This window comes from Brachyistius frenatus, unplaced genomic scaffold (assembly GCF_029030835.1).
Source record: "Brachyistius frenatus isolate BFR_SWC_R1_liver_20210118 unplaced genomic scaffold, ASM2903083v1 Contig_8, whole genome shotgun sequence".
Taxonomy (NCBI): domain Eukaryota; kingdom Metazoa; phylum Chordata; class Actinopteri; family Embiotocidae; genus Brachyistius; species Brachyistius frenatus.
In genome coordinates this window covers 6,614,272-6,631,865 of record NW_027210607.1, presented here as the reverse complement: position 1 = coordinate 6,631,865, position 17,594 = coordinate 6,614,272, and the positions used below count along the sequence as shown (strand labels likewise).

Genomic DNA, 17,594 nt, shown 5'->3' with positions numbered 1-17,594 from the left:
TTAGATTATGTGATATATACCTTTAAAGGGTTCTGTTGATACTTTCCAGAACAATGCTGGATGCAGTGAGATCACACTATGAACGTGGTTTGTGCCTATTTTACCTGTTTGTTAAATCTCCTCTGAAAACAAACACAAAATGGAAGTAATATCATGAATAAAAGACCATATGAACTCTCAGATGAAGCACCTGAATCAGCGGAGGCAACATATTGGACAATCCTAGCTGACTGGGTACTCAAACAACTCATCCATTGTAGCTCCTCAGGCGGGAGTTATACACATTGTATTTTGGAGCACTGACTATCTTCTTACGTTTCTACCTTCTACTTTAAAAACCGGTCTATAGTGAAAGTTTACAGGTGGCAAAATGACATCTGTATCTACAAAGGAGAACAATCCAGACACACAGTCTAATGAACAACATTATAAGAAGGCGAGGAAGCTACATTTTAATTTACCATTTGGTCACTTTGCAGGCATTTGCATACTGATACCAAATGGAACAATTGTGCAAATTATTGAAACACATCCTCCACTATTGGAGTCATAAATATGTGACGTAACTTGTCACACTTGAGATCACATTTTCATTTGATCATTAATCTATGAACAGATGAGAAACAAAAACTGGGCAAGTAGACAATTTCCTTGTCAGATTGATGTACCAGACAGTTTTATATTTTTTTGGGGGGGGGCTTTCCGTTATGGTAGGTGGGTAATTACCGTCATTGATTAATAATCTTGGGCCAGCCCCATAATAATCAGTCCCACATGTGCTTAGCCCTTTTAAAAGGAAAGGCTAATTTGCCACTGGGATTCACAGCCTCAACTGCTTACTGGGATGTAATGGACAGCAATTTTCTTGTCTTAAAGAAAAAGAATAAAAAGAGGGAGAGATTGGGAGGGTTAGCCCAGTCATTTTCCATAGCCTCAGCACATCAAATCTCCAAACAAGGACAACTCTGATTTCAGATCAACTGCTTTTCTCCCTGTGGGCAGTGAAGTAGTTTTCCAGGACAGAAGGAAGCATTTTATTGCTTTACCATTTATTTTGAGTATTAGGTTTAAATTGTAATTTCTCTATTTCTTACAAAAATAACAAAATTAACTGTCATAATCCTTGGGCATATTCTTCAAATAACACAGACTCCAAAAATGCTATGGGATGAAGAGAAACGGTGGCGCTTATTTCCATGCATTGTTGGCAACATCACAAGATGACTTCAAGAGATACAATACAAGACCAAGCTTAAATCCCTAAAAAAGTTAATTAAAAGCAAAACAATTTACAGTTTGTTGCGCATCATTCTGGGTTTAGATTGACTTATTTGTAATTATAGGCGGTGAAACAATTCCAAAAGAGGGGGGTCCCCAAAAGAAAGCGCAATCCTCAGAGATATTTATGCGTTTCTAGAAAATGGTGAAACGCAGCCTAATGTTCAGGCAAAACTAGGAGGAGAATGGCTGCGCTGGAAATACTGGGCTTTGCCAAGATGTAAACCGTAAATGGTCCATCTGTCTGTGCTCTTCTCACTTTTGGAAGTGTTGACGAGCCACCATCTGCAGACATGCGTCAGCAGAAGCAGTTTTGCGTGCAATGAAAATGCGGGTTCGCAGGCCTGCAGATACACAAACATTACATTTTGTAAAAAAAAAAAAAAAAAAAAGATCTCTTCTTTGTAAAAATGTATTTACAAAGTTAAAGTTTTCCCGAAAATAACAAGAATATGATACAAAAAAGATCAATGAGCGTTCACTTGTATAAGGCACGACATCTAGTCCTATAATAACACTGGCTGGTTATTTGTCTCCCCAATTAAATCCTGACACTTCAGTGTCTGATGGTATCATTCAACAATTTAAAAGTCTTTACATTTGACAGCCAACAGAAATCAATATGTCAAAGAGTTAACATCGACAAATGCTGTATGTTTAACACCCACTATGACCATAATAATATTTCAGTTGTCTAAGTATTTTGACAGACAAGACAATGCGATGTGGAAACTAACTCCATAAACAACTCTCATGTTGCTCTTCATTCAATTCACCAGTTTTCCCCAGTAAAAAACACGAGTTCTCTTCCCCCTTGTCCAAAGCTTAGGTAATTTACAGCTGGCTTTTCATATATGTTGCACTTCTTTTCTGTGATGTTTGTACTTCCACACTTATATGTGCTTTAGGCTGAGAAGCCACCGGAGCAAACAACTTCATGTCATTATTCTGAGCAGATGGGCCAAGATCATCAGTTTGATTTTCCATAATAAAACAATAATAGAAAACTGGAACAGAAAAATGTATTTCTTGTATATATTATTTTATCTCTGGAATGTATACAATTATAAAATCAGAGTACTTTTAGTTCGAATCATATATTTGCTAAAGAAGGCAGAACTTATGTACTACATAGTCCATCACTCTTCTTTTTCATAGTTAGAATGACCACCTCTGAATCATCATAATGATCCAGCTGTTTGCTGAAGTTAACCACTGTATTATACAAATATTAAAAATAGTTTAAATAATTTTATGTATTTAGCCTTTGCCACAGCAGAGGGCAATTAACACAATATTAACTTTCAATCAATATCCTATACACTGTTATTTCACTGCAAGCTTTTACCCTTTGCTACACCCACGTTTAGCATCCCAAAATTTAGAAACATTTTAAAATGTGACAATTGTCTGTTGTCTTGTTTGTTTACTTTGTTCAGCGTTGAGGGGGTGGATAGACTATTATTTGAAATTTCATAGACTGAATAGATAGTTGTTTGCAGTCATGGCAGCTCTATAATGTGTGGGTGGGTGGAACAAATAAGTCGGAGCGAGAAATTAACGCAGAATGAATAAAATCCAAGCAGTTGATAGAGTTTAGGAACGAGTGCAATCTCTTTTTGGTGCCGAGCGCTCACAATGAAAAGTCAAGCATATGTTAGTTTGTAAGAGCAGATAATGGACAGCGCTGATGATGACAGGGATCAGAGCAGGAAGATGATACCAGCTGGGAGTAAAGATAATGTGAAATAACATCACGTCCCAAAACGAACTGACTGTTCCTGGGAAGGAACAACACAATCTATAACGACTTATCAGCATGGAGAAGGTGTTTTGCCCAGAGATAATTACAATAACAGTACCCAATGGCAGCATGATTGCTACCAGGTGACATTGCAGGTTATTAAATTGTCATGGTGCACCCTGTTTTGGAGCCCCAGACACTTGAACTGGCCGCCCACAAGACTGACTCACAGTTTATCTGCTCCATTTGTTTGACATCTTTACGACATACCGTATTAACACAACCTAATTTCATCTGAGCCTCAATGTCTTCTCTTGGCTGTCTCTCGGAAATCCTTCAGGGTTAGGTTAGGACTGCTGGGACGTTTGTCTCGACCGAATTACACCAAGTGACATTTCTTCCATCCTATCATGTTTTTCATTTCAAGTTTGCGAGGGAACAATCTTGAGACAAAGTTTAAAAAGTGACACGTATTAAGGACAGTTACCAAAAGAAATTAGCTCGGAAACATGAACTATAAAAGCTGCTCAAATCTGAGATTTGAGCTGACACACATACACAAACAGACATAAACTTTCTTACATTTGATTACAAAACATTATGTCCATGACAGACATAAAAACAAAGAAAACAGTGCAGTCCCACTTCTGATCATTTACTGCGTGACAGTAAGAGTTATGTGATCCGTTAACAGAATAAATCAGGGATGAAAAATCAATCAAATTAAGCAACTAATAGCTCCCTTAATGTCTTTGTTTGTGTGCAGATGACACTCCCATCCAGCTATACAACAAGCACCAATCATATTAATTATCCTCCAAATAACAACTCTGTATTTATTACAAATGACTTTTCAAAACAAACAAATTATGATTAAAATGTTTTTATTTTGGACCTCAGATGCATCCCACTCTGGTTTTGCATTGGCCGCTAATGACCAGTCATTATACGCAGGTATGTGTGCGTGTGTGTGTGTGTGTGTGTGTGTGTGTGTGTGTGTGTGTGTGCATGTGTGTGTGTGCGCGCGTGCGTGCGTATTTAGAGTCTCATTAGAAAATGCGATCATACTTTTCCAAACTTCACAGACTGTGACCTCAATTCAAAATATGATACATGTGCACACATGAACTGCAAAATCCTTTGTCAGATCCAAAACTAAATACAAAAAAACATGTTTTTTTTAATAGTCATTACTAGGGATTTTCTGCATCTGTCCAATGGCATAGCACCAGCTGGTTCAGTAGCCTTAGGTTTGGAAAAATATGAGGCTACTCTAAAAGAACAATATAGATTAATGCTGGAAAGTACAACGTCTCAACACTAATGTTTACCACTAAATCTTAATGTTCACTAACTGTCAGGTGAATGTAGCTCTCAACGGCAGCAGTTTCGATTAGAGAATAGAATAGGCACCAGCGCACACATCACAGAACAAGCAAAAAAAATAAAAAGATATTAATTACTGATACTCACATCTTGCAGGGAGATCGTAGCCGCAGGTGATCTTGGCTTTGCCGGTTTCACAGCCATTTAGTGAGTGACACTCATCATACAGACAGGACCCGGCCACTTTGTGTATGCAGCCATCAACTGAAAAACACAGACAAACAAGGAGAAGTAAGGCCAACCTGAGGAGAAACATGCAAAACTAGGCACACAACATATCTCAAAAGCAGCTTGGCTAATTAGCAGTTTGAGTGCTTTATCGTGTGAAAACAAGCAAGCAACAACAACCTGAAAAAGATGTTCAGGAGGTTGATTCTGGTAAGCGAATCACTACGTTTTCAAATTATCCCCTTGTACTTCCTCTCTGCAGGAGACTGAGTCTGCTATAGTGGGCTGCGCCTGTTACTGGTAAATATTGACAAGCTTAGCAATGAAATTAGCTGGGCTAGGATCTAATAACGCCTCTGCACACAGTGAAAATGAGACTGTTCTTTCTCTAATCCCTCTCTTCTGTCAACAGTGATATATAGTCAGATCATTAACTGTATTTTCTGCCCTGTTCTCTGTTTTGAGCCTGCTATCATGTGGATCTGTGTTCTGATTCTGTCGCGCTTCCCTGTTAAATGTGTGTGTGTGTGTGTGTGTGTGTGTGTGTGTGTGTGTGTGTGTGTGTGTGTGTGTGTGTGTGTGTGTGTGTGTGTGTGTGTGTGTGTGTGTGTGTCCTGGTCCTCCCCCTCTCCCGTCCCCTCCAAAGGTTTTAATTTTACCGGGTTAAGGCCACACTACACTTGATTGATAGCGTGTCTTACACGAGAAGGCAGAGAGATAGAAATCCACATTATCTGTCTCTGAAAGCCTGACATGCCTGCAAGAGCATGTTATCAATCACACTGAAACATCATAAAATCCCCCTCAAGTTGTCCTGTAAAAATCCTCACTAGCCATTAGAGGATAACAGAGCCAGGAGGAGGAACAGTAGCAGTCGGACAAACAGACGTCTTTTCTTTGGATTCCTTTGTTAAGATTTGACCAATAGAGAGGACAAGCTATACAGACTAACATTATTTATCAACGCTAAAACAGGTGTGAGTTAAGACGGCCTGCAGGATAGCTAATCTTTACATATTCTCCTGATATTCTGATAAAGGACAAAATGTGACTCTAATCACCATCTTCATCTGTAATGTAATAATTATTCGCATACAGAGCCGGCGAAAAAAAGCTGTGAAAAGAAGCTGTAAATTAGTTACACACTATCTTCAATACCGTATTTTGCTTCACATCATCAACATAGACAAAAGGTCTTTTGATGAGGAATGGTCCTTTTCTGAGCTCCTTTCAATTTCTCAGGGATGAGTCAACGACAACAGCTGGGCGGAAGATTTTCCAGCTCTATCAATCATCTTTAATGGACTGAGGGACAGGCAGCTGACAGAGACGAATCCTGATGGCTTTTCAAAAAAGTAACACGAGTGTGACAGCGATGTGGATACGAGGAGGGATCGCTGTGGTGACAATGAAAGCTACTTAACACAACAGAACGGATGTAGCATCGGCTGTAGGCTTGGTATTTTTTTATAATAACCACTGTGCAAACAAGATTGTTCATGATCATCAGACACAGTTATTTGCATCACAATTGCTTCTTAAGACCTCGCAAACATCAATTGCTGAATGCAAAAGGCTGAAGTGGAAGCTGGAAGGCATTTTGAGTTTATTTGACGTGCTTCTGGACAAACCAGTGTGACATGGACAATAAAAAAAAAAGGCACTAACAGGAAGTTCACACAACAGCTATGATGAACCCATAATATATACTGTGGGATGTTTTAAAAAAAATATTTTCTATGCTATTTGAAGTATCCTATAGTGTAAACATTGCACTGATTTGCTCTTTTGACCTCTGAACCTCAGCGAGACTATAAAGAAGAAGAATGAGACACTGATTATTCACACGACTACTACAACACAGATGAAAACTAAGTGCTCAGAGATTTTCAGTGAGATTATTGGTGATCGCTGACTCATGCACTTGCAAAACACAGCAACTGAAGTCAGTGCTGCAACAAAGCCGACAACCTGTCAGGCAGGTGCACTAATGATCAAATAAAAATAGACTTTAAGTATCCTGTATATATACTGTAAAAGTAATTGAGTCGTTCATTAAAAAAAATATACGACCCGAGATCAGGCAGGAGAAACTGTTCAAGAGCAGGAAAATAACCTCACTGCTTCCCTTAAACCTTAAACAGGTGAAAAGTAAACCATGATCTTTTTGTGGTCACATACAGTCAGCCCGCTTAAGAAAGTGTACCACTGCCCTCCTGCAGTTAACAATGTTCCCGCATGAGTCCATCCTCCGCAGACACTTCCTCTCACCACAGGGAATGGTTGATCTCATACCTATAAGCACCTTAGGAACCCAGCGAGCAAAAACATACAGGGTTCTGGGTTTCATCTCAGCCGCTGAAGATTGAGATTGTAGATAATAGTTTCAGCTTCCAGTCCGCTGCTCCTCCTGTTCATGGCTGCGTAAGCTACTATTTCTGACGCTACTGAGTGTGTCACTGTGCATCTAGTGCCAGCGAGCCCCTAAAAGCCTGGAAATTTGTTCACAGTGCCTGGAAATGGAGAAGCTGATGCTCAACTGATCTGGCGGACTGCCAGAATCTCGGACGGTAAAGCTACAGATTTAATTTACCTGCCTTACTTACACCACTTCACAGAATGGATGGACTGTAGCAGGTGCATTGTGGGTAATATCTGTGTTTATTTCTACGCCAGACAGAGATATAGACAGGGGTAAAGGAGTGAGAGGTTTTAGAATTACTTTGTAATTTAAAATTCAATTGCAGGGTGGATTGTGAGACAAGATTTGGTCTGAATGTCGGACTGCTCTAAGCAAGTGAATCTGCAGGACCTCGCTGTCCCCTGGGAAGACCAGATGGAGGGGGCCCAGGTGCGTGACAAGGCCAAATATCTCGAAATCGTAGAGGAATGCAGAGAGCATGGGTGGAAGGCCCGCTGTGAGCCCACTGAAATGCGCTGCAGGGGTTTTGCAGGCAAGTCTCTACATCGGACAATCAGCCTCCATGGCATCAGAGGGTTGTAGGAAGGAAGGGCCGAGGACTGATCATCCCCCGCTGGGTCTCCCTGGTGAGGGTGTCTCATGATCTAGGACCTGAGACACCCTTTGTCCCTGTGCTCATCACTGATGATGCAACCAAGTTGCGTCACCTGTTGTTTCAAAAAACAGGCAACTCAAAGCAGATCTGAGTTCCCATAAGCGGAGATATGACCCACATGCAATTTGGCCATCAATTTATTTTCTCATTTAAGCGGGATCTCAGCTTTATTCCCCACAGATTTCTACATGATGGATGCCTGCAACATTACAAAGGCAGCCTCAGATTCTCATTAACTAAGAATGGCATTTACATTCACTTCAGAAACGAGGACAAGTCAGTTCAATTGTCCTGTTGTGCTGACAACCACAAACTATTTTGTGGTTTTGCTCATTTCCTTTACAAGTGTTGTAGTTATTTCTAAATGTGTGCTTATGTCAATGTATTTACCAGGTGAACATTATTTAACTTAGACATTGCAGCTACACCGTCCAACCTCAGTGGAAGTCAGTTCCCTGCATCTAATGAAGTCATCATCCATAGACCCATGTGTTTGAGTAGTCTCAAAAGGACTCCTCAACGTTATTATGCCTGTGTCCCTATTTCATTATACTTGGAAGCAGTAATCGTATTCAAATACAAAAAAAAAATGTCTGATGCTGCACCTGCATCACGGCACTAAAAGGCAATCAGACTAGCTTTAAGGATGAATCACATGTAAAGCAGAAGCCCAAAGATGAGCATGTGCTCGGCTATGTGATGCACAATCGGAGGCGCACAGTGCTATATTTCAACTACTATTAAGACTTCTTTTATAGAGGACATTTCATTTAACAGGCTTAATATTCAGGCAGCAGCATCTGCTTCTGTCAACCCCACACTGGGCTTCCTCCACCCCGACTGAAAAATACAACAGTTAATACCTCATCTATCTCTCCTCGCAGCCCTGCCACCGCTTTAGGCCAGGAATATGTGGGACAAAACATTTATTCATCTTCTCTGAGTGCCTTGCTCAGAGAAAGCTTCCCAGAGCAGCCACTCCACCAAGTCCGCACAGCTAATGAAGATAACTTTGAGCGGTGGCTGGACGGCATCCCTCTGAACTCATAATGGGAACAAGGAGAAAGCAAGAGACAGAGGGAGAGACATATTGAGTGAGACAAAAGAGACGAGTGTGTGCGCGTATGAGTGTGTGTGTCAGTCTGGAGCGGTTTGAATTAGTTACTCAGCTGTAACCTTGGCTCCTGCCATTGTTGAAGACACCTCTGCCTTGTCCTCTCAAGGCTCCGTTCCCACATGCATTAAGGGACTCAGCAAAGCTCTGCTTACTCTCCCTGGGCTTCTCCCAGGCAGCCCGAAAACCAAGGGCTTTCAATCGCTCCCTCAGACACAATGAATACCTGCTCTGCTCTCATTACAATACCCTGCTTTTCAGAAATAGTGTCAGCAGCAATTTTCTCTCCTAATTATTTTCCACTCCTCTGAGGGTTAGGTTCAGGACTGGAGCCAGAGGAGGCAGCACAGGGTGGGCAGGAGGGAGGGGGGCGGGGAGTGGGGGGGGTGAGCTGGATTCTACCTGGCAGGATATGGAGAAGTCTGAATATTAGTCCATAATCTAACAGAGGGGAATAGTCTTTTATATCAAGGTATACCTAAGCTTCAACCTATGTGACTGCTGTATGTGGAAATGCCAACACTTTGTGTGAACAAGTCAGAAGATAAGAACCAAAACTTTTATCAATACTCTCTCACGTTGACATCATCCGTTTTCCACGCGAGACCAAACATTTTCATCAAACTATTGAGCCATATATTGCATCTCACCTATTTTTTTTTGTAGTATCCATGGCAACAACATATTTCCTGTCTCCTCACAGTACCTTCAGAGCTGTACGCTGATCAAAGCCCCACCACTATTCCACCTCTGTGATTTACGACACCATTTTCTACTCAACTAATTTCACTGAAGGAGATAATGACATGGATTAGTTGCTAATCAAGTGCCAATCAGAGATCTGGCTGTGCTAAATGTCAGGTGGAATATGTTAAAGCCATTGTGGTTAGTCCCTTGTGATACTGGATTATGTGTCCTAATCACAGCAATTTTGGATGCAACAGGAGCCAGAGCTCACTCTCCACTGTAACCAAGTTCCCAGAGAAGGGATAACACTTTCCATTTTACCTATAATACCCAGGTAAACAGGGGATTTGGGCTAATAGTGTGCCAGGCAGATAGTCACAGATGTTACTCTCCAAAGTGATACAGAGTACCTCCGGCTTACTTGACTCACAATTCCCCTGACACTGCAATGTAAGCAGGAACCAGAATGAATGGCACAGCAATCAGAGCTTCCTACAGGGCAGTGGAACCCCCTGTTATTGTTGTCACCATTCAGTCCAAGTTAAATAATATTTCGTTACACATTTTCTCTGAAATACCATTAAAAAGAAAAGTAGGTTGCAGTGTCAGCCTTAACTATTATAACACACCATGGGGTGACATCAAAAACAAAACAGTTTGAGCCTAATTTAGGAATATGAACATGAGTAGACATAAAGCGGTGAAAGATAAACCTTCGCTGAGGTGCTCCGCAAGGCCCTGCATGTTTAGCTGTTCATTGAAGCAGCATAGTGGCAAACTGTAGAGAACTGTGTACCTCCTGGCGGTCAGTGTGTATAACACTGAGTGGCAAGCATTACCCTGCTGAGTGAACAATGTGTCTCCTTGAAAGTAATGATTAAGATCAAAATACAGAGCTATTTAATGTCAAAAAAATTAACTTTCAAAAGTTATTAAGTTGCATTTCATAACTAAGAAAACACTTCCCTACACAGAGTTTATATTAGTGGGAAACGGGTTTGCAATTCATGGCCAATTCCATGTCATAACCCGCTCTTTTCTGCTGTTACTATTAATGTCACCTATAAAAAATGTATATTAGACTAACACTGACAGATTTATTGTAGCTGGTTAAAAACACAGCTTCTGGCAACATTCCCAGCACCTTTCCACCTTCAGCTGACTCTGTAATTCTTGGATCATGTGTTACTCTGTGCTATGGCTCACTGAAATGAATCCAAACACCCTCGTTAGTTTAAAAATAATTATAAAAAACAGCTGTTTTTGAATTATTTCTTCAATTCATAAGAATGATGGACAGTGAAGCTGCTGGCATACTGTATTCATATGACTCACAACTGCATGAAAAACCATATGTGGATTTGAGGAGCTGAAGTTGGACGTATTAGGAGAACACAATCTCCATGCTGTTGTTGCAGGGCCGTAAAGGAATGCCAGGTTAAGTTACCACCGCATGTGACAGAGCCGTTGGAAATCTGGAGTCTGACAGCTGCGGACGAGTCGGTGCCAAACCCCAGCCGTGCTGAACTCCCTGGGACAATAGTGACAGTCACGGCCATCACATTTAAAGATGTTGTTTTAACTGCTCTGCCCTGACGTCGAGACGCTCCCTGTCTGAGGTAGCGGAGTCGCTCTGTCCCCAGTACACCGTCTGCATTTCTTACATGACATGGGTGCTGTTTATTTTTCTCAACCCCGTTACGATTGGCAACATTTCATTGTCCAAATAAATGTATTTTCTCCAGCATATTTAATAAACCTAGACCCATTTTGAACCCAAAATCCAACCCTAAAATGAGCCCACACATTGACTATCTACAAACACAACAATGAGTATCACTGTAGACATTTAAGTGAGAAACTGTAATGATTTGATAGGACATGGAAAATCAACACAGGATTATTCAAATCAGGTGTGACAGGCCACCCAGTGTGTTTTCCAGGTCTCCTTTGTGGTTTGCATACCTTAGTTATAATGATTTGTATTTTTTCACAGCACAGGTAAACTGTACACATCCAAATGGAAATGCATGCATGACTTTCTCTACCTTTGACTAAACTATATTGATGGTGAAATGATGGGCTCAATATCAGTGGGAGTCACAGTAACCAGCAAAAAGGGCACCAGCATATCATCAAGGTGCCATCTTCTAAGATAAAATGCAAAATCACAGTTGCCATTTCATATCACAAATTGTGAACACAGCTGCTTATAGAAAGGCATCCTGCCTGGTGGAAATCCACCATTCGTGTCTCCTGCTATTCTGTCTAGGTCTCAAAACAGTCTTTCATTTCTGGGTGTGAGGTGCACTAATAATCACAGATAAACACAAACCTCCTTTTACAGCTTCCTCTCCCTCCTTCAATATCACACTCATTTTTCACCTTTGACTCCTCATCCACTCTCTTATTACAAATAAGCACTCTATCAGTGTGGCTATTATCGCCTCGTCTCCTAGGTTAGATTACCTTTGGCACCCAAGCTTTACTATTACTGTTACAGGCACAGACAGGGAGTGAGGGAGAGTGTCAGGAGACTGTATGGTAGGAGAAACTGGTGTATGTGCTGGTGACTACAGACACACTCGTGTGTTGTGTTTCTTGCTTGCAAAGTAACCTTAGTAATTAAAATTCCTGTTAATGTGGCATCACATCACAATGTAAATAAAAATGCATCAATTTATGACTTTCATGTCATAATTGTCTATAGGTGCATTTGTTTTAAGCACATTTAAATGGTCCTTTCATTTCTGCATTTATGAACAATTTGAAACAAGATAAACAAGAACAACATGACATGACAGCCAATTCCTGCCTGTAAGGGATTCTGGGATTCTAACATTCTAACATCAAAGAGCTCTCATAGTGGGGCTTTATCCAGAGCCGTATATCTCTGGTACAAAGGTAGTCAACATGTAATCCATCACCAGGAAGCATGTCCTATCAATGGGCTAGCTACCTATCTCAGTGGGTGATGAACAAATCAGCTGCCAAAGAAGATAAAATAAAATTCTTTCCTAATTTCAAAGTAGGATTCCTTTGCTGGCCATTAACGTCTCCTTTTGGACTACATCAACAGTCAAAACCAGATGCAAGTTATTGATACATCATATTCTTGCTTAACATTCATGGACATCTACTGCTTCCATCACGACCACATCACAGAGTCTTTCCTTTTTTTTTTACTGTTTTTAGAATTATATTAAAGACAGAAAGTTGTGTCCGTTACTTAGCACACAACCAGCTAGATGGACTATCTGGAATCAATAGAACACTCACATTTTCCTCCAGACATAATTAAATGTCGCCTCCTGATGAAATTGCCCTCTTTGAGAAGTTAGGCTAATAAAGGACACACTAATGTTGAGAAAACATGGCTAGAAAACAGTCCCCTGAGCAGATCCTGGCCAATTTCGTCATAAATTACTTCCCGGCACAAAGTTCATCTTTTGAGTTACCCAGGAGAGCCTCCTGTATGATGGTAAAGGATGGCTTTTCTAAGAACAACCTGGCTAGAGGTGAGAGTTGGAACAGAAGCACTTTGTTCGATGCATACAGTGCTCTGAGAGAAGCAAAAACAGAAGACAGGACTAGACAAATGCATGTAATTATTGGGCAATCTGAATAGCAAGCTTAAAGGCTGGTGAGGAGAGAAAACAAGCATGGCTGCTTCTCCGGGCTTTTGGATCTCCAGGTCAAACTCCCTGGCAAGTCCGTAATTGCGGAAATGAAGAAAGATGTAGCCATTCAAGGAAAGGCCACTGCTTTGAATTAAAATGCATGAACAGCTGTTGCTATTATGCATGGCTCTTTGAGTTTGCTGGTGCAAGCCGCTACTTCAGCAAAGCCTAGAGCCATGTACAATACATTAACATTTGTAATGTAGCCCAAGAGGCATACCAAAACCATAGAGAGCTACGGAACAAAAATGTCATCATTGTTTTGTTTTGATCATTAAATGTACTGTATTTTACCTGTGAAAATAAAAGGTGTGGATGTTTGAAATCCTGTTCAGGTCCAAGCATGAAGATATGATGATTAAAAATAATAACAGCTTTTTAGAACACATTTCAAAAATAAAGTTATAAAGTGCTTCACAGCGGGACGAAAAAGTCAATAGGATCATGTGCTTAAGATATAAACAAGATAAAATAATTCAAATAAAATGAACAAATATCATAGTTAAGAAAAATATGAGTATTTAAAGTGAGTCTTAAGAAGATATTTAAAGGAAGATACTGAGTGTGTCTGCCTGAGATATCCAGACAGGGAGTTCCACAGCTGAGGGGCTCGAACAGCAAAGGCGCGGTCGGTGCAAATTGAGATTTTGGAACCATTAGTACGGCCCTGCTGGAGGATCTCAACCAGTGATCGGGCTAAGAGCTACCACATTATAGATATAGCAAGGAGACAGACCAATTATGACTTTAAAAACAACTCTAAAGCCTCAGTGAAGGACGGCAAGAATTGGCGTAATGTGGTCACTTCTCGTATTATGAGTTGGCAGCAGTGTTTTGAATCTGCAGTCTTTGGATGTTTCGCCTGCTGATACCAGTACCAGTAAAGTGTGTTGCAGTGGTCAAGTCTGAAAGAGATAAAAGCATGTACAGTCTCTTCTGAGTCTGCAGAGGAAAGGAAGGACCTGATCTTGGTTATCAGTTGGTCAAAGCAGGACTGCACCACTTCAGTCACCTGAGCATCAAAGGACAACTCTGAGTCAAACGTTACACCCAGGTTGTGGGCCTCATTTTCAACATTATTGAATAAAGTACTCCGACTACAGGATATTGTTAATGTTGCCAGTGCTAAGGTCACTGGGGGAAAGTACATGACCTCTAAACTAGTCATTCAACTGCAGGCAATTTTTGGACATTTGATTTTTTTTTAAATTTCAGCAAGGAAGAACAAAATACAGGATACATCCATGGTGTCAGCGTTATTTAGGACATCTGGTGTCATCCACGTAGCAATGGAAATCAATGCCATGTCAATGCATAATTGGCCCCAGGGGCAGCGGGTATATATGAAATCACAATAGGTCCCTGGGGAACACAAGAGGAGGAGGCATCTCCAAGCACAACAGAGAAGGACCTGTTCGAGGAGATTGACCAATTCAAAGCCACTTCAATGATGCAAAAATAGTTACTCGGACGATCGGCTACAGCACTGGTAATATCATGGTATATATTAGCGCTGGGATTTCAGCTTTATTTACTTATTCTATCATTGCTATCAATGCTTTTTGCTCTTGACTTCCCAAACACTCAAAATTAATCTGAAGGATCCTACAGCAGTAGTTGCTCTTCTAACTCCTGTCTACCAACAACTTGCTCAATGCAGTGTCATCTGATCCCATGTTATGAGCATCACAATCAGCAGGGTAGGACAAGCTAAAACTGGTGACACAGCTTTAGAGATTGACACAAATAGCTTTTACATTTCATATATTATTAATATAGATTTGATCAATTTTGAGAACAAATGATTTTATTTGCTGATGTCACTAACAATGGGGACACGGTTTAGGCTCTTGCTGAACTGTAAATGTTGGAACCGCCAGTTGTAATAGCCAATACATGGATTTCCATCTGCTACTTTTTATGCATTTTTAGTTCATTGATAAAAAAAAAGGCCCCAAAAAATATAATATAAGTATTAAACGATATTAAAATGGATAGTGCAATAGAAGCAGACTAAATTATGTTGTATATGAAGCATGTGACTTGTCCAATGATGTCCATTGAAATGTTTGCTCCACTGCAGAGATAAAAAAAAAATATCATAAGAAGGTTAAAAACATTAGACCGTTGTGGAGCATGTTGAGTCTGTGACTAAATCTAATTATTACAAGAAACAAATATATATGCCATACTCCCATTATAGTTTATTCTATAGTTTTAAATTTAAGGTTTGACAAGTCCTCTTGAAATAACATCATCTCGTTAAGCATTTTTCTTCTGCACTGGTTCAAATGGCACACAATGCAAAAATTACACACCAGCTGTTTAGCTCCATGCACCAATTTCTAATATTCCCATAGCAGGGGATGGTAATGTGCATCATTTTGCACTTTGCATTGCTCTCAAAATGTAGTTACAATGCCAGCTCCATTTAGTTGGAAATTTGGACATCTGCTGTTAAATACTGCTACAATTCAAGTTTTTTCAGTGCCTCCTATTACTTCTTGCTGCCGTTTCAGACCAGTTTTATAAATGTACGCCTGTTACATGTCTGGATAATGGGTCAGTTGGATGCCTTTACTGAATTCTTAAATTGATGAAATACATGCAGCTCAAGAGTTTACAGTGATGAGACACAGTGAAATTGGGTCAATATACCTGTCGGTGATAAGAGCTAACGTAGAGTTATCTTAATTGAAGAGGAGTGCAATTTGATATCTTGCTCCTGCCAAGTTATATAACTCGGCAATAACAAGGATATGCATTTTAAATATGCAAGACAGACATATACATATATAATGCATAATAAATTGCACACAAAATAAAAATGTAATGCTCATAAGTACTAAATCATATATAACATTAGATAAATTATAACACTAGAATGTGCAAGCTAGATTCCCTGCATGCCTTTTTATGTCTATTTAGTTGGTGATGTAACACTAGCCTTAAATAGATTTTGTTTGTATAGCCAGGAGGATAAACAGGCTGGATATAAAGATGTACAAAAGTTAAATTAATGTGGGTTTTTCATTATAAACATTACTGCAATGTCTGCCTGAAAAGGAAGAAGTCTAAAAGAATTAAGATTAAGCCTCAAAAATCAATACAATCACACAATAATGTCTGTCTTTTCTTTTAAAGGAGTTCTGCAGAAGATTATCAATTTTCCATTATGGTGAAACTGTAAACAAGAAAATTAAAATGCACGAAAGTGGAATAAAATCAAAACTGCTGCTGGGTAGAAAATTATTATTTGTTTTGGTTATTTGTCTTTTATAATCCTCATGTAAAAGTATTTCAGGAGTGAGTAGATTTTTCACAAAATGATATGTTGACTTCTGAGCAATGAAAGTCTCAAATGACTGTATTTAAGTTGAAATTCAAAATGTATTAACTTCTCAAGTGTTATTCAAAAATGATACTGATTGTTTTTCCCATTAAAAACAACAACATAATTATGAAGATTTCTCTAACTGTAGCCTATAATTCAGGTCAATCAAAACACTTGTCAAAAAGACCCCCAGCGAGCTGTGCTGCAATAAAAGCCTTAGCCTTGTGTAATTCAAAGTAAGCAAACAAAGAGAAACAGGACACAGGGGCCAGAGCATGCGATAGCCAGCGTGGATTCCTCTCCAGTGATTTATCGGACGAGGCCCTGACAACTTTCTTGCAGAATCCCAAAGTGTGCTATCTATTAATTGAGCCTGTGTCAGCACAGGGGAGATTAAGCATCCGCAGCTGCCCACTGAAACGTCTTCCCCAGGCCCAGCTGTGAGACACAAATCAAAGGCCCCGGCACTGTGACGAAGTGGCAAAAGACAGAGCCCACCCCCATGCAAACACAAGGCTCAGCACTAATGCCCTGCCATGATTAATAGTTTGGTAAATATCTCCAGTATATTCTCTGATCGTGTCCAAATTTTAATACAACTGATAATTCAGATCAATTCTGGTGAGCCTGGTGATATAAGAGAATATCGGCTTTGCTAGAACAACCACAAGTGCGGTAGCCCTGCTCTCTTCCCCCGTGGGTCAAATAATGCATCAGTGGTTGGCACACTATTCATTGCCTTGACTTATAAACATGCCTATGTTTTGCCTCTTGACTCTCTGTCCTTTATAAGTGATCTAACTGTGCTTTTCTCCTGAGGCTCCACTGCAGTAAAAAGCCTCCAGCAGACCTCTGGGTTTGCTCTCAGCTCCACAAATCCTCAGTTAAGGCCCGTCATAGAACCGCTGCCTCTACTTGTAAAATCCCTGTGTGGTCCCGGTGCTTAACTAGTGGCCGTGGCCATGGCCTGGCTCCATCATGTGATGCTCCTCGCTGCAGAGCCCAGGATTAACAGAAATGGGGCTCTTATAATTATACCGTCATGATTCCAGGCCTTTTCCTGCTGGTCCTCTTAATTAAGTAGATCATTGTCCTCTGGGGAGGACCGGCTTTAACATACTTACCG

The 17,594-nt window shown here is 40.3% G+C and overlaps 1 protein-coding gene across 3 annotated transcripts in view; it reads right to left on the bottom strand.

The window, feature by feature from the left end:
- macrod2 (mono-ADP ribosylhydrolase 2) overlaps window positions 1-17,594 on the bottom strand; it is a 396,683-nt gene that overhangs the window by 226,323 nt on the left and 152,766 nt on the right. For all 3 annotated transcript variants that reach the window (XM_069690138.1, XM_069690137.1, XM_069690139.1), the window contains one exon: window positions 4,496-4,612. In XM_069690138.1, the coding sequence (XP_069546239.1) occupies window positions 4,496-4,612 (117 nt within the window). The remainder of the gene's footprint in view (window positions 1-4,495; window positions 4,613-17,594) is intronic.